This window comes from Schistocerca cancellata, chromosome 4 (assembly GCF_023864275.1).
Source record: "Schistocerca cancellata isolate TAMUIC-IGC-003103 chromosome 4, iqSchCanc2.1, whole genome shotgun sequence".
NCBI lineage: Eukaryota > Metazoa > Arthropoda > Insecta > Orthoptera > Acrididae > Schistocerca > Schistocerca cancellata.
Window position 1 is genome coordinate 583127528 of NC_064629.1, and position 18784 is coordinate 583146311.

General features: G+C 38.5%; 1 protein-coding gene across 1 annotated transcript in view; it reads left to right on the top strand.

Annotated features, from left to right (window-relative positions):
• Positions 1 to 2665: 2665 nt before the first annotated feature.
• LOC126183275 (protein BCL9 homolog) overlaps positions 2666 to 18784 on the top strand; it is an 87238-nt gene continuing 71119 nt past the window's right edge. Inside the window, exons 1-2 of the mRNA XM_049925098.1 lie at positions 2666 to 2766; positions 10547 to 10883. Coding sequence (XP_049781055.1) covers positions 10586 to 10883 — 298 coding nt within the window. The 5' untranslated portion in view covers positions 2666 to 2766; positions 10547 to 10585. The remainder of the gene's footprint in view (positions 2767 to 10546; positions 10884 to 18784) is intronic.

Below are 18784 nucleotides of genomic sequence, written 5' to 3' on the forward strand. Positions count from 1 at the left end.
CGAACCTGCGACCGTAGCGGTCGTGCGGTTCCAGACTGTAGTGCTTTTAACCGCTCAGCCACTCCGGCCGGCGTGTGCTACTCCCCCAATGGTGAAGTGAGCAGGTGAATGTCTTGCTCCAACACATCAGCATCACAGGGCTTTTGTGCTGTTAAAAAACCTTAAATATTTGTGAAATTACACGCACACACACACACACACACACACACACACACACACAAAACATGAGAGAGAGAGAGAGAGAGAGAGAGAGAGGGGGGGGGAGAGAGAGGGAGAGAGAGAGAGAGAGAGAGAGAGAGAGAGAGAGAGAGAGAGAGAGAGGGAGGGAGGGAGGGAAAGAGAGAGAGAGAAGAGTGGATAAACACTTAGCAAGGGGGCAGTGGCTGATCCATGATGATGCTTCATGATGCTTATCTTTCCATGACAGCAAACATAAAGCGAGTGAGAGGACCCACTCAATTGTCCTAGAAAGAGAGAAGGGAGGGAGGGGAGGGAGAGGATAAATCTAGCTGTTCTCGTTCCCCCAGCCAGGAGGAAGCATTTCCCACCATTTTTAAGCCACAAATTTGGTACAGAGATGTGGGAGAGAATAAAGCTGGCTGTCCTCATCCCCCTCCCCCAATCAATAGGACAATGTGTCACCCATTTGTTTTTTGTTTTCTTGTCATCTATTAATCATATAACTGCCCTAGAGGTGTGGGTGGATAAGTGTCATGATGGACGACCCCGATACAGGTCAGTCTTATGTGACCTAGACTTTCCTGCTATTTTAAATCACATAACTACACTAGAGGCATGAGTCCCATGGGTGACCTTGAACTGTAATATTCATGATCAAAGGTCATAAAACCAATAAATCAGTGGCATAAAACTCTCTTCGGTCCACTAATAACCTGTTCAGCAGAACCTCCAATTTGTTCAAAAATTTACAGATTACTGCTTGGTGCTCCATATGCACTGCACGACAAAATAGGTGAAGCGCCCAGAATGGGAGGAGGAAATGAAATGAAAGATAACTGGTTAAAATGGTATATGATATTATTCCAGTGAATAAAACATTGACTTAAATTTGTAAAGAACCTGACAGTGTGAACTCACTTATCAGTATAATCTTGCACACCCTGTGGAGTAAATGTATTCACTGATTCAGTTGGGGAAGGAGTCATAAAGCCATTGTATCCTCTCCTTGACATCCTAGATATTGTCACTAAGTAGTTTATCATGGACAGATCTGGGGATCTTGCCTGTTATGTGAGTTCCTCAACATCACATAGACAGTACACAGACACACATGCCATGTGTGGACGAGTATTGTCCTGCTGAAAAATGGCACTACATGATAAGTAACATATAAGGCTGTAGGATGTCCATGACGTCCTGTTGTGCCGCCAGAGCCCTTCCACTCCTCCAAATCACTGCATGTCGTGATCTAAAGTCATATGTGGTGCCACCCACACCATTACATTAGGAGTAATACCGCTGTGGCCCTTCAAAATGTTGGTAGAATGGGACCCTCCCCAGATTGGAGACTGGAGTGTAGTGCAGAAATGCAACTCACCGCTGAACACCGTGTAACGCCATTCACAAGCAGTTCATACTTTCCAGTCACAGCACTAATCTAAATACAGCCGATTTTGCTGTAGTGTTAATCGCAGCGTATGAAAGGGATGATTATTCCCTAGCCGGCTGCTGCTAGTCTCTATCCAATGGCGCAGGATGACACATACTGCTGCAGGATTATTGTTACTTTTTCTCGAATGGTAGGTACAGAGTTTTGCAGGTTACGATGTGCTTGGTGCACAACATAATGCACTGTGTGGCCATTCTACCTGCTCACAGGGAATTGCAACTATATAAACAATTACATACCCGGTGATGGTGCGTATGTGTACGAAGTTATATTGACATCCGCCCATGTGTGCTAGGTAAATTTTTTTTGTAATCGAGATTGGACATTATGGTGTAATATAGCAAATGATAGGATCTTTTGTACCTCTGTTGATGTTTTTCCTGAAGGCATATTTAACAAAACACTTCTCAAAAATGTTGTTTGAACTCGTGTGTGATTTCCATTTGCAGATCACCGACCATTGATGTCTTTACTTGTGGAGGTTTTAGTTGCACTGCTTGTGGTCCCTACAAACCGCTTCAGTACACCTGATGGAGGAAAAGGTAAACTATTAACACTTCGCACAAAGCCACATATGCAGTCACTCTTTCGTGCCGCGCTTCCTATGTGACTGAAGGAGTAGGAACCAACATATATCGCACCATAAAAAATTACCCCTCCGCTACGCACTTTTCAGAGATTTGTAAATTATAGGTGTAAATGTGTGTCATGTAAAATTAGATGAATGCGTAGTTTGACAGCATATTTCATCATTGGAAGAACGCAGAAAATTAAAGTACCAAGTTATTTCTTTAAATCGTCTGATCACAATCGTTTTTTCGTCAATGAAATGTAATCTGTGCATTTTTAACTGCCGAACGAAAGAATTTAAAAGGACACCAGACATTGGCAATTAATTGTTGATTTTTTATCTTCTTTATTAATGTTGTTTAAGTTACAGTTACATCATTTTGAGAACTATGATTTCCTTCTGTCTACATATTTTCTGATATCTTGTTCTAAGAATTGTAATATCTCTGGTATACTTATTGTGATCAAAACTTCCAAAATGGCTTGGTGATGTGTTTCGCTGGCGGTGATTGTAAACAAATTTGGGAAGTCCTTTTGTATAATGCCAGAGAATGAGAGATATGGAGGTAAGAAGGTGTTTTACATGGAAGTCACCGGTGTCGTTTGTCGTTATAGAGGAAAACATTTGAAAGTGCACTTCTTGTGTTTTGTGTATTGCCATGTGTTTTTAAAGTTCAGAACGGATCTGCAGTGAGTTTATTTACACACGATACGGTGTTTGAGAAATATGAAAAGAAGCATCACAAATATAATCAAAAAAATACGTTCCGTTTTCGCATGTAATGGCAGAAAGTGAACAGTTTTTTTCTTCGTTTCGGTTACCGTAGTTTTTTTGAATCCAAACAATGAAAGGTGTATATAAAATGTGAAGTGAAATTTGATTGTTGTTGTTGTTAAGTTTATTGTTGCTACCAAGCATTCAGGAAGACGGAGCTAATGTGGTTCGTACAGCTGTTTTATTTTAAGTAAATTTTAGTTGTCATTGACGCTATAACGTTGAAAAGTTTTCCTGTTCTCCTGCAAAGAACTTTTGTAGTATGTTGTATGTCTTGTCTCAGATTCCCTTATATACAAATTTTTATTAGTATATGTTTCAAAGTAAGTTTATTATTTTATTGATTTTAATTATTTGATGTATTTCTTCACTCAGAGTATTACACTTCGTTCATAGCTTTTACTGTGTTGACTGTTACCAAATAGTGGAAATGGATGGTGGTAGCAATTGTGAAAGGGCTCAAGTTGTTAATAAACTTTGGCTCAGTTCACTGTGAACTGCTATTGAGGGGACACCAATTACTGTTATTCTTCTTCACCATCTGTGCTTGACCTATAGCTGTGAGCATTAACTTTTACTTCCTGAAACCGATACTATTTTCTGTGTATTTGGTAACTTAAGAACATTTTATTTTCGCGGAATATACTTTCTTTGGGTTTGTGTTTATATTGCAGTTTGTTAGTGACTTTGGAAAGTGCCCTTCACAGTATTATGTCTTAGCGAACTGCTATTCCTTAGAACTTTTGGTCTGTCATTTGCGAATTTTTTGGAGCATTTGTAGTGTTTGTACTATCAAATACCTCTAAAAATGCAACTACTGTAATAATCTGAGAAACTGTGGTCTATAGTGAAATACAGAGTACTTCTGTGGAAGTGTATAAATGATGCACAAAGAAAAATTATGTGCACATGTAAAAGACCATTGGTAAATGTCACACTGCCTACAGTAAACGTAATGTGGCTCGCTGTGTGTCGAATTCCAGGTTCATCTAAAAGCTATGCAGAAAAGGGTGTCCTATTTCATGTTTGCACAGAGATTTTCTAAATTAGTCGTCTTCTGTTGATACATTAAATTAAAATACATGTTATTTTTATTCATAATTACAATGCAGTGACAATGAGTTTTATTTATTTATGGACATATTTCTATTCCAGTCAAAACATGGGTATCTTTCGTTGTGCTTCCAGTTGGTTGAAACTATAGGTATTGTGCAGTACTATTCATGTTTTATTTAGTGCTCACAATAATTTGTTGAATATTTAAATTGATAGTAAGTTGCAGAATGATTTGATTTTAATGTTATGTGTCATTATATTGTAATATGTAGTGGAGTGGTAGCAAACTTTTTTTTTTTTTTTTTTTTTTTTTTTTTTTTTTTGCTTTGGTGCATATTAGGAAATGACAAGGCAAATGTTAAGTTCACTCCCCAACACGTATCTCAGACCAGTTCACGCCACGTACTGGGTGATACTGGTGTAGGTATGAATAGAAGTCATAGGTGAAATACAACTTTTACTAATTTTAAGAAAAATAGTTTTGGTGCGAATGTCATCTTAGAATGAAGCTTACATTTGTCAGTTCATTTGACCCAAATGTTTGGTTAAATCAATGTTTGAGTCTATATAGAAAGACATTAGCTAAGGCACTAATTTATCAGAGACTAGGCATATGTTAATACTGGACAACTTATGTGATCTCCAGAAATAAGATGCGTAGGGCTTACACACTGACAGTAGAATGTTGTCTGTGCGTATGTGAGACGTCTGTGAATGAAATATGTAAGTCATATGGACCAAAATTCTTGTTGAATATTGGTCCGTTGTTTAATGCAGCTGTTGTGGATTTACATTGCAGTTTAGTTAATCAATTAATTAATGAAAGTGTATTAAATATGGAGCAAGCATAGACATTTGAGTTGTATTACGAATCATTCTGTTGCCACAACCAAGATTTGGTGGGGGGCCGGCACAATTGCACTCAAACTCATCATACTCACTAATAATTTATTGTATTTTAGTTGAGCTTATAACCCAGATATCCTCCTAAAAGTGTAGAATAGTATCATCGTATAAATACCCAGTTGCCATAATGGGAGCATTTGCAGAAAAGTGCACATATACATAAATTCTGCCTCAGATGATGTATATTTGCAGTTGAGGTACATATGTTGAAACAGCACAAAGGGGGAAAGTGGTGAGTGGACTATCCAGCCAAGACGTGTGAAGAGAAATTTTATAAGATGACATTTAATGATCGGTTGTAAGTAATGCTAGTTTATGGATATGAAAATAGAAAAATTTCCCAAACCTCCTCTATTTTAATACCCAAGGAGCTTACTCTGCACCGTTAATGGAAAGTGAATAAGTCTAATAATTCTAATGAGCTGTTATTCGTGTGTGTGTGGGGTGGAGGGGGGGGGGGGAGTGGAGTGGAGTGAAGAGTTCCAAATGCAAAGCTGAGCTGTATATAATTGTCAGTTTGTCAGGATAACTTATGATAAAACAGATTTTTTTGTGTGTAATGAACTGTGTAACTCATCCATTTGACTAATTTTGAATCTAATATAAAGTCAGCTTTTGTGATTACTCTATTGACCACCATAAAATTAATGCTCTGCATTCTCTTCCTGCTCATTTATTGCCATTGATTCTATAAATTCTACTAAATTATTGATTCAGTTTGCTAAATGATTGAGTCAGTTTGATTTAGTGTATCATCTTTAGTTTGTTTGCATCATCCAAGGAAAAAAAGTGATAAAATTAAACCTATCACTTGTCTCGTAGATGGAATATAGAATGTAAAGTTTTACTCATACACTAACAGTGACTTACTGCTCAACAGTTAGTTATTGGTTCTGTAGACCATTTTCATAAGACATTATGATGTGGAAGTCTTTAATGTACTTGTTTCTAAGAGTTTCTTTTTTCTATTTAGGCCAGTAACTCTTTTGGTCTTTGTTGCATTTGGTACACTGATGTTTATCATTACCTGAGGAATTAAAGAATCTTAGTAGGATGAGTTTGTGGATGAATTCTTAGAAGGTATAACTGTCAACAAAACTACTTCTAGAGCAGATTTAGGCGCAGTTAACAGTGAGTTCAGTGGAGGTGATTAAGCTAGTCCGATAGAAGGCATTACAAACACTTGGGATGTGGAGTGAAATTGCTCATGATTCATCAGTATTTGTGTTCATTGAGAGGGTGAGGTTGAAGTTAGATTTGTAAAATTTTGGCATTAGTGTACCTTTTTTTTGAGAAGAATACCTTATGTTATTAGTGGAACAAACAGACATGTATGTTGGGTAGGAAACAGAAAAATGTAGGATGAAAGTATTGAGTAGGTCCTCAACGTGGACGGATACAGATTTTGAAATAAAAGTTTCTGGGACTGTTGCAGCAGATGTGATCTTGTTGTTTTCTGATAGAACGGTACTGTAATACAAGCCCTCTCTACACTATCAGATTATGCTGCTCTGTTCTGAGCAGGAATAGATTTTAGCTGTTGCCGAGATGTCTTCACTTCCCAGACAACTCATTGCAATCCAAAGACCAAATCTACAAATATTTGCCCATGTGGCTTTGCAGACAAGAAGCTCTGCATTGATGAATCAGTGGGTTTGTGGTGCAATCTCTCTCTCTCTCTTTTCTATTCCCCCCCTCTCTCTTGATATGTGCTTTATATGGAAAATTTATATAGTTCTTTAGATCTGATAAAACTGTTGTCTGCTTATAAAACCTATGTATGTGGAACATAATGTAACAACAGAAAGAATAACCTGAAATCATTAGTTTTTATGAAGCTGAAGAAATGTTAAATGCCAATGTAGTTGTTTCTAAGTGGGAAGAGAAAAGAGAGGTCCTCATCACTAATACACATAATGGTGAAATATTGGAATTTGCAATCAGTTTCCATGAAATTTTACATGGTCCAGTCACATGAATGTGATCACCACCTATTTTCGACATCAGCAAACAATAACCACACAAAGACTGAAGGTGGCAGTACTAGCAGTGGAGGATATGTAAAGCATGTCGGGGGATGTGGAAAACAGTGCAGTTGTTATGGTAATACATATATGGAGTGATTTATCTGACATCCAAAAGCCTGATCATTAGCTTTCGGGCCAAAGGCGGAAGCATTTCCGAAATGGCCAAGTTTGTAAACTGTTCACGTGCCACCATATTTAAAGTATACCATGTGTGGCAAAATGGCGCTAACCAAAAGCAGTGCCGAGGCACCTGTGATGCACCATGGGCCATAAGTGAGAGGCGTGAATGATGTGTACAGCTGAGTAGATGTGCAACTGAATGGCCAGATGAACCAAGGGATTACCAACAGTGTCTCCTTCATGTCTGTTCAGCAAATGTTACTGTGTATGGGCCTCTGCAGCAGGTGCCTGGTTCATGTATCCATGCTGCTTGCTGTTCATTGACGGCGAAGACTGGAATTTGCACCCAAATACCACAACTGAAGTCCAAAGAGGCCTTTCCAGATGTACTGTGCCATTGACATGTATGGTGTGAAACGTCTGAAAAACAGACATCCTACAACAATTGTTGGAAGGGTCCAGGGCAGAGAAAGGAGCATTGTTTGGGAAATGTTCTTGTGGCATTCCCTGGGCGATCTCATCATTCTGGGAATCACAGTGGATAAACAGAAATGTGCATCTATCATTAGGGACCATGTCCACCCCTGTGTTCAGTTTGTTTTTCCTCGGCACGATGGCATCTACCACCAGGACAATGCAATGTGTCACGCAGCTCACAGTGTGTGTACGTGGTTCGAAGAGTACTAGGGTGAGTTTACCGCACTTGCCTGGTCACCAAGCTCCCTGGATTGAAATCCAACTGAGAATTTGTGGGACTAACTCAATCAGGCTATTTGCACCATGAAGCCTCATTCAAGAAACCTAGTGCAATTGGCTACGGTGCTTTAGTTGGCATGTCTCCACATCTTTGTTGATATCTTCCAGAATCTCATTGACTCTCCTCCTGCATGTCTCACAGTGCTCTGTAATGCAAAAGGTGGCTATGCAGGCTTTTGGCAGGAGGTCACATTAGTGTGACTGGACAGTAGTCGGAAACAACAGTGGCACGTCAGGTGTTGATAAGTTTGATTAAATGCTTTCCTATTATTCAGTGTTGTGGAAACTATTAAATGAATACAACATTGCTTTACACTTATGAAAATGTAGATGCATTTGTTTTGAATTCATTTAAAGTGAAGATCTGTTTGGTCTCACCCTTTTTGAGGAACATTTATTCAGGCATTAATTGGGGATGTTCCACCCAAAAGAAGACTGGAACATGGGGTAGTTTTCATTAGTTAGCTATACTGATAAGAAAATGTAACCAATAAAACCACACCAAGTATACCCTTAACAGAAGAAACATTGTGAATTGCACTAGTGTTGTATGACTTGTGAAGCAGAGTAAGTTGTTAGTAGAAGAATGCTTCAGGATCTTCACCAGTATTATGAACTTCAATTTCTAATATCGTTTGCAATACAGTGTATATGTTTTATGTCAAAAACTTAACTATTTGTGTGAAATTTTGTGTGTGCTTTAAGTTACTCAATTCTGTGTGAAAATGAAAGTCGTCTTCCTTCATCCCAAAACAGTTTACTACATCTATCTGTGACTCACACATATTTGCTATAAGTGTTTTCTTATCTGACACTATGTAGAAACTACTTTTGCATGAGTTAATTTGCAGTTGACGCCAGCAACTATAGGGTATCCATAATTAAAGTTCCAGTTTCAAAATGCTGTAGAAGGAGAACCGCTTCTCAGAAAAATGTCAAATGTGAACAGCATATTATTGACACAGGAAGAACTATCCGGAGGGTGGTGGGAGGGGGTGGGGGCAGAAAACAACCTTGTAGGTGTTGGAATATGCTTGCACATCAACCGGTGCCACTTCATTCTCCAAAGGTGACTGTGGTGCAGGTTGGTGGTATCATTTATCTTAATGCGGCATCTTACAGCCATATTTTCTGAGGAGATGAGTCCTGCGGATAATGTTACCTGGTAAATGCTATGAGACCCTTTTGCGTACCATCATCATTCCAATCCTTAAACAGCATGAGTGTATACTGAGGATCATTTTTATGCAACATGTCTCTCCAGACATCAGATAGCCAGTGAAGCAGCCGCTGCAAATTTTTTGTCTCTGTGATATTTCTCTTCTATTACTTTTGAATACTACAACCAGATGTTCTCTCACTGGGTGTTTGTGGGTAACAGTCCTCCCACTGGTTATTTGTGGGTAACAGTCCTGGGAGAATAAATTTGGGAGACAACTGTTGTTACTTTTGTGTTGTAATTTCATGTACTGACTCGTTCCATGACCTTGGAGATTTTCTCCTCAATTTGGTCCTACAGAACGTGGCGTGTAAATAAAATAATTAAATAGTCATTTGAGCCTACCAATACCAGACGTTACTTTGACCTGTGATCAAATTATATTTATAGTGTAAGTTGTAGTGACAGGCTGTTCTGTTGTGCAGCTTGATGTCTAGACTAGTTTGAAAGGTAACAGTTTCCTTGTGAGTTACCGTAGCCAACAAATGTGAAAACATTTTAGTTGTGGTGGTATATTTGTCTGTAGAGTAGCCTGAGCTCTAGATACTTTGGAAGATGACTGGTTGAGTGGCAAAGCCCATGAATGTGACACCGTGAGAATAAATGTAATTCTTGTTACAGCATATGTTTTACACACATTTTATTGTAATGAGTGGTTTATGTCCACAATTTTGATTACCGTATTTCTCAAAACCCATGGGTGGCATCGGTAGTTTCATCACTCCAGGAATGTGGCTTTGCATTGCCGTAGGGATGTCCATCAGTCGAAATAAATTCACTAAAATTAAATGGTAAGCCATGGTCCTCCACCAAAGAGAAACACTATCCTATTACTAATTTGAGATGGGCTTGGAGACACGCTCAGTTGGCCAAAATTTGAAGGTGATAGCTCATAAGAAGCAGGAGGTCAGGTTCACGTCCCAGTCTGTCACAAATTTCCATTTGTTGTTTCACTGATATCATTTATATTATTACTATTCATTGACTTCATCCCCATTGCTTTCATTGATTCATTTCCATAAATTTAATTTATTTGACAGAAACTAACAATTACTGGCTGTGGACATGCTGTGTGTGTACGATGAATTAGGATAACTTTACCAGTCAGGGTATCTTTGTATCATTTACTACTTAGTTTCAAGTGGCTATTGTTCCTGGCCTATCTACTGATTTTATTTATTTATTTTTTGAAAAGTACCAATTTCATTACTTGTGTTACTCTTAGAATAAAATACTGCTGTTAGATGAAACACCAGCCATTTGAAACAAAAATAGTAAGTGGTACGAAGATAAACTGACTGGAAAAGAGTTACCCTGGGTGACTGTACCTTTTACATTTTTTATGCTGTAAATGAGTGGCAGTTTCCCTGCTAGTCAAATAAGGATTTGGGATTGCAGACCTTAAACCATACTTTGTTACAGTTTTAGCCATTTTCATTTCTGTGCCTCATTGCTTTGGCACATGTTTATTCCATGTGTTCTTTCAGATTTGTTACTAATGGTTTACGTCAGGTGAACCAAGAAAAATGATAAAAGAGAGCAAAGACTTGCAGCGGGAAAATGGAAGTACACCAATTGTGAAAACAGAAGCGGCTACTCCTACTGGTGGAGGGCCAGAGGCTGAAGCGGCAGCTGCAGCAGCTGTTGTTGCAGCAGTGGCTGCTGTAGTGAAGGAAGAGGCACAGGCCGAAGGTTGTCTCAATGGTGTAGGAGTGGATGAGGCTGAGCAGGTGGTAGAGAAACCTGCTGAGCCAGGACCGAGTTCCCAGCAGCCAACACCAGAAACAAACTCTGCTCCTGTCCCTGATTCCACAACACCTGTAGGTGAGTACTTACAGTGTATTACATGTTTTGCAAGCTTAGGAGGAGTGGTAGCATGATGGCTTGTATGCAGTGTAGTTTTTCAGTAATAAGGTGGGATATGAAGTCATGTTTGCAATAAATGCACCAAAAATTTTTAGATACTAGCACCTATCTTTAATTTACCCATTGCATTTGGATCAATTAAACACCAGACAGACAATATACATTAGTATGATGTACATATTAGCATTCTGATTACCAAACTCTACGATATTTTGTATGGAGTAGGATTAGGACTAAAATAATAATGGGACTATACAAGTTCAAATTCTGCCCCAGAGACACCAGTAAATAGATCTTTTCTCTCACTATGTGCCTCTTTCTGACTAATGGCCTCCATCTCTTCCTCTTGCAGTAGATAGTTAATTGTTGGTGTTTGCTTAAACACTTCTGTGCTTCATTTCTGAAATATTAATTGGAGCTGGTTTTGGAAGATAATGAAGAATTAGGCACCGAACATAGGTCTGCAGTGAAGTAAAAAAGGATACCTATCTATGCTGTCCAGGTGTACCGCCGTGTTGTCAGTATGATTGGTTGTAGCAAGTTGCTTGGCTATGACTAATAAAACAACGTTGTATGTTATTGTGTTAGAAACTGTAGCTTTACTGGACAGGAATGATACATAGCACCGACAAAAAACTCTTAAACATGCTGACCAGTCTACTCATCCTACAACCTTTTTGTTTTAGTTTTGATATTACTATTCCTGAACACTATTCTTCATAACATTTGAGTGTAGTATTTTTTGTAGCATTTTTGCAAGACACTCATGGCACATGCTTTGCTAAGCCAGATGAAATTTATTAATAAAAATTGAAATGAGAAGAAATTTTATATTTAGTAAATGAGTTAAAGTATTTCATACAGGTGGTTAATTGCTTTCAAATAATGTGTTGGGTTATGAGTTAGAAACCATGGTGAGTGTTTTACCACCCTATCCTGACATTGTCAATGTGTACAAAGAACATCGCAAGAATTCATGCTCTAGAATGTCAATTATTAGGCAGATCTCTGTGTGTAAAAATGTAATGTGTCACATGCAAAACATTCTCTGTAATAAATAGTTTAGTAAACTGAAGCGATGTCAAATGAAGAACAAAATTGTCACTAAAAGTGACTGAAACCTGGTTTTCTTATTTAACAGCAGAAATATATGTGAAGTATTGTTGACATGGCAACAATTGTACTAAGAATTCTTCGTGTGTATGGTTAATGAACTGCAAGGCATGATAGCAGATCTGGTGTAGTAGGTCATAATGGAACTCTTCTGAATTGAACAGCTGTGTTAGAGTATGGAAGGAAGGAAGGAAATGTAAAAAGGAAAGTTGAGATGTCACATTTCCTTCATAGGAGATTGCTGTTTCCCCTAGTACAACACTCTTGATGGGAGAAGACAAGGGAAGTACTAATCTTCTGTGGCCCCTTGAGAGCTATTCTTCCAGACGTAATAACAGATACTGAGCACGTCTGAGGATATGTATCAAGGATGAATTCAGAAACCTTTGTAACTTTGTACTGAGTAGTAGAGAGATGCATTAGAATTGTGATATAGCCTGAAATACTTGTTTTGGCAAGGTCTATAATCAGAACTGAGGCCATTGAAAGAGAATTGGAATAGCCTCATCTTGTGCTCTGCATCACTTTTGATGCTTGGAAGTTCATTGTATCATCCTTGTATGAAATTCTATGTAAAGGTAGTATGCATATCTAAATATGTAGCTAATAGCTGTGAGACATTTGCTGTTAATAAAACATTTCAGAAAAGTAATGTTTATTTCCACTTTCAATAAAGTGTTAACTTTACTGAAATAGATAAATCCTTCCATGTGCCTGTGTGAGCCATGTGAATATACTCAGGAAAACCTTAGTGTGGATTCCAGTGCATCTATGCTAATTTAAAGTTATGTGGTTACTACAACCAATGTATACTTTAGATGTATAGATGTTAACCCTCACACGGTTTCTCATGCAAGGACATTATCAGGCCTTTGCTTTTTTGCTCTGCATCCTGTATGACAAATACTTTGCATTCATTATCTTTCAATTACAACCTATCAGTACTGACCAATACAACATTTTTTTGGGGGGCAGTGGGGGGAGGAATGTTTCTTGTCATAATTAGGTACATTATTATGTATTGTGTTTGTTTGATGGTCTTTTTGTGCAGAATTCTGGTAATTACTGTGTAGTATTACTCATTTCGGAATAGCTATCTAGGTTTGTGCACTTATTTTGAGCACTTGTTATGAGTTTAATTCCAAAGACAATAGGCCTACATGTCTTAACATGTATGGATATGATCAGAACATTCATAGTTTTTTTTTCTCCTGATTATTAGCTATGGCATATCAAAGGGCTACTCTGGATTGCAACCCAGTTCATATTTCAACCGAGAATAGTGCTTTGAATGGTGTGGTTGGTCTGTGATGTCTTCATTGATTCCGCATCTCCTTTTCTTTGATATACATGTAAAGAAATCCAGACTGAAAGATGGAAGAATGATAAAATAAATGTAAGGGTAGTGTTGTTTTTAAAGTGAGTAATTCATCTCTAGTGGAATGATAAAAATGAAGAAGCACCTAGTGATAGATTATGGCTGGGAATGATAGATTATGGCTGGGAATGTGTTCACCACAAAATGAAAGAAAGCCTTACTAAATACTTGAATGTGAAGGGAGAAGCAGCAGAAAGACAAAGAATGAAAATAGGACAGATGGTACATTATAAAGAAAGATAAAATGAGAATTATGAACATGAAATAATAATAATACTAATTATTATTATTATTATTATTATTATTATTATTGTAAAGATAGCTCTCAAGTAGATTGGTAACTCATACAAGTTGTCTTCAAAAAATTCCAAATTATTCATAACTTCGTGCCAGTGGTGTGGTGGAGTGAAATGCTGTTGGCATTCTTGCACACACCTGTGTTTAATGTGTAACTGCCGGATGTTTCATTGTTGTATGCCTGTTAGTTATTGTTCAGTGCCGTATTGAGTAGAACGTGTTGCATAGTTTGCGAATTTCGAGATGGTAGAGTTGGAGGAGTAATCCACCTGCATTAAATTTTGTGTGAAACTCAAGAAAACCTTTACAGAGACACACCAAATGATGCAGGAAGCCTATGGTGATGGGTGCTTAAGCCATACTTGATGTTACAAATGGTTCACATGGTTTAAAAATGGCTGGACAGGAGTTAAAGATGATCCTCATTCAGGACGTCCTGCAGCGTCTACCAGTGGCGCTCAAGTCAGGAACGTCAACGAAATTGTGTGTGCCAATCGAAGACTGACACCCAAGAGATTGCAGAAGAATGTAACATTTCAGTTGGATCATGTCTTGAAATCCTGACATAGCATGCAGGAATGCTTTGGATTGCCACCAAGTTCATCCCATGGCTCATGAGTCGAGACGGAAAAGGCCTTCGCCTCACAATCTGTGAAGAGCTTTAGGATCACGCAAATGAGAATGAGATGTTTTTTAAGAGAATCGTAGCTGGTGATGAGACATGGGTCTACAGTTATTATGTTGAGACCAAGGTTCAATCTTCACAATGGGTCAGTAAAGTTTCTCCAAGACCAAAAAAAAGCTCGTCAGGTCAGGTCAAATATCAAATCCATGCTTATAGTTTTCTTTGACTTTGAAGGATTAGTTCGTCATGAATTCGTGCCCCAAGGACGAACTGTTAATTGATGGCACTGTTGGGATGTTTTGTGATGCCTGCAAGAATGTGTGAGAAGGAAATGGCCTAAAATGTGGCGATATAATTTATGGCTCATGCATCACGATAATGCACCTGCACATTCATCCCTCTTCCGACATGACTATTGCACAAAAATGAAATCACTGTGCTGCTTCATCCTCCGTACTCTCCAGATCTGGCCCCTGCTGACTTTTTTTTATTTCCAAAGTTGAAAACCCCATTGAAAGGATGAAGACGTGCAACCATAGATGAGATCAAAGAAAATTCGCACACAGTGCATTGCACAATCCAGCAAGAGACGTATTAAGACTGCTTCCAGAAGTGGAAACGGCATTGGAAGTGGTGTACCAATTGTGGAGGAGAGTATTTCAAAGTAGACCATGCACAATAAGTTAAAGGTAGGCATACAAAAATTTTGTGGACAAAGTTCTGGAATTTTTTGAACAAACCTCATATCAATACTCATTTTATTCTGGCACAAGGGTTTGCAGTTCTGTGTTCTTTTTTAACAAGATGTTTTTCATCCTTGTCTACATTAGTGTAATATATGTACAAGGTGCAACAAAACAATAGAACAAAGTAGGAAGTTTGTAGAGGGTGGTACGAAGAACAAATTGAGGATAGGAACCCGTGTCCAGAATTGTCATTCAGCGACACCACAAGATGTAGAAACTAAAGGAGGCAGTGCATGCTACTAGGCCACCCTTTGGCAGCAAACACATGTTTGTACAATGACAAAATATAAGAGGAACATCTTGTAATGATTTCAACAACATTTTTGATATTAGATGGCATCAAATATCTCTCCACCTGTCTTAGCAACATTGCATCAGGGTTTGCTGTGATGCCTTCCTAATGTCAGGCATCCTCCCCTTTATTTTTAATACCCTGTGACATATACGGATGACTCTTTCAGACACCTATATCTACATGTCTTCGTAGTTCCTGCCCTCTGTTTATTCATTAAGCCATGCTACAAACCCATGAAATTTGTCATTGTCATTTTGTTATACACGGTGTAGTAAAAATGGCCAATACTGTGGAATATGTTGACTTTTCTTTAAGGTGACTGCTGTGTAATTAGATGCGGTTGGAGATGCTCAGGTTTGTATCGAGATTGGTTTCTGTTGGAATGTTGTTGGCTGCCATCTGTGAAATGAAAAACAAATATTTCCATGGAAAATCATGACTAAATTAATCAGATCTATATACAGAAGGTTGCGTTTTGGACTTACGTGAAAGCACTTTGAAATAGGATTGTGACTGGAGGCGGGAAAAGCCAACCATGTAAACTAGTGTTTAGAATCACATTGAAGTTGGCTGTAGATTATTCTTATGAAGAGAAGTTAAAAGTGGTTCTAGGTTTGAGCCTTAGTTTATGAGACACTAAAGAAAGGCATAATGCATGGTTTGCATGCTAATATTTGCACACTGACACTGCAAGCAGCTGTGGTTTCACTGTAAAGAGGAGTGTAGATTAGTGTAGTTTCAATCATATATCATTATCTTTTCTTCTAATCAGTTTTTAAAAAAACTAACCTTTAGTTGACTAGAAAATTGCAGAAATAAATACTTGTCAAGTAATGAACTTGAGCCAAATGAGGATTTCATTCATTTCTGAGCTGTTGCTTACCATGTCCATACTTCGTTGGTACTTTCCCTTCTAGTGTTTGCACAGTGGACTCAAATCAGTCTTGGCCTCATGTTGTGGGAGCCATTCCTCTGATTTTGGACTTGAGCTTTGAATCTGTTACATCAACCTTTCAGTGAGTAAGTTCTTACTTTCAGTATTCACTATCGGGCAGAAAGTTCCAGGAAGAAGGAATCACCAGAGCACAACAAAATTTATCGTACATATGTCTAATAATGATAGAAACACATGCTTTACGTTTCAGGCTAATAAACCTGCCAAAAAAAATTGTGATAACAAATTGAGCAACAAGGCATTCTTTTCATGAAGACATCAAATCAGAAAGATGGTGTATGTTTCTGAGGCATTCCTGCCACACTGTTTTGAACCAAGACTACAATTAATTGCTATTTATTTCTGAAGGATACTGATGAGCCACCTGGCAAGTAATTTTGACACAAAAATTTAATTGATGACATATTAGGGCAGCAGACAGACCTGTGAAAGAAGAAATATATGTTGTGCTGTGAAAAAGCCTTCCATTTTACAGACAAAATGTTATTCCCACACCATGTAATCAGAGCCTCTAAATGTTGCAAAGAATTAAAAATGGCTTGGTAAGTTCATGGGGAATTTCCTTCCATGTAGTTTGCGTGCCAGTCTACAGGGCAACAAAAGAGGCTGCTGGAGAACTCTGATGTAGGAGTTGCTAACCAGTGAAATCACACTTATGTTTAAGGGGGTGAAATGTTAGGCGAATTCTGGGCCAGAGAAGGTGTGATACCGGTCATTATTCAAAGAAGGCTTGCACAGTCTTTATATGGTGAAAGACTGTCATTCTGCGTTATGGCATGTTGAGTTGTGTTGAGGGACAACGGTACGCCTTCGGCCGTAAAAGTTCCCTGCGGTAGCTGGCTTTCAGATTAGCCTCTTGTGCTGTGGTCATTTGCAAGCTTCAGTATTTGCTCATTGTTATGTATTAGTATCTTCTATATGTTGCCCAATTGCCCCCCCCCCCCCCCCCCCCCCAAAAAAAAAAATAAAGGTCTCATATGGTCTGAAATATCTTGCAGTAGGACAAACCCACTTACCAGAGACCAGACAGTATGCTCTTTTTTAACTACTGTACTAATATGCCTGCCTAGCTAGTCGAGCAGGTCACTGCTTTCCGAGCGAGAAGGCATGCCGGTCCCCGACACAAATCCGCTGGCAGATTAGTGTTGAGGTCTGGTGTGCCAGCCAGCCTGTGGATGGTTTTTAAGGTGGTTTTCCATCTGCCTCGGCAAATGTGGGCTGGTTCCCCTTATTCCACCTCAGTTACACTATGTCGGCGATTGCTGTGCAGACACTGTCTCCACATATGCGTACATCATAATTACTCTACCATGCAAACATTAGGTTATACTCATCTGAAATGAGACATTCCTTGGGGGGGGGGGGGGGTCCACTGGGGGCCGAACCATACAATAACCCTCGGTGTGGGGTGGCGGTGGGGGTGGGTGAACTGCTGTGGCCTGTTGTGGGGTTGTCAACCACTGAGAGCTACAGTGGGACGAAGCCTCTCCGTCATTTCTAGGTCGCCGGTTCAATACACAATTGTACTAATATTACATCCTTTGATGTTGGTAAGGTGTAATGGCACTTCATTCCTTCTTAGTTTTTACTGCATTTGATGGCTCTTTTGTGCTCCAAATTTGTATATGTTTGGCCCATTATTTCTTGGTCTGCAATTTTCTGAAACATTATGGTATAAGTGGTGTATTTCTGGCTCATGTTGTTCTGTAAAGGAAAAGATTTTTGAAACACTAGGAAAATTCAGGGTAACGTAGGCTGAATTCCCATTTGGTTTATTGAGTGAAAATTAACTGTAAGTCTATATTCTTGTGATATAGTAAGCATGAGTTGGTATTATGTACATGAACTGTTTCAGCCACAGTTGTAAGCTGTACATAAGAGTTGCTTCTTATCAGGTTTCTGTCCCATGAATAATCAACACTAAGGAATATCTAGCACTAGTAGTGTAAAATGCCTGGGCATTTATAAGTTGGGGCAAATGCCCAGTTTAAATTCCTTGGCAAATGTCCAAAATTCATAAATGCCGTGGCGTTTATAAAAATGACACTTATAAAAAATTTTAAGCTGATATTTTGTATTGGGAAAGATGTTTTGCAACACTACTTGTTCAAAGCCCCCTTAGAGCTAGGGGAGAGTTATTGGGGGGAGGGGGGTTAATAAACTGGACTGTAAACATAGCTTTTTAAATCTTTAATAAGGTCAGTTCTTAATAATAAAAGAAAGACACTGCACTTTAAAAGTAATTTTTGAAACAAAGTATAGTTTATATTAAGCAGCTAGCCTGTAGGTAGTATTTTTACTTACACTAAACTACTGCACAAAAATTAAAAAGTTGTTCTCAATCACATTTTTCAAACTCTTAGGGAACTTGAAACACTTTTTGGTGTGCTTTTCCATTTTGTTGGTATATGACTGTCTGTATTCATTAAAATAATATTTACAAGACACTC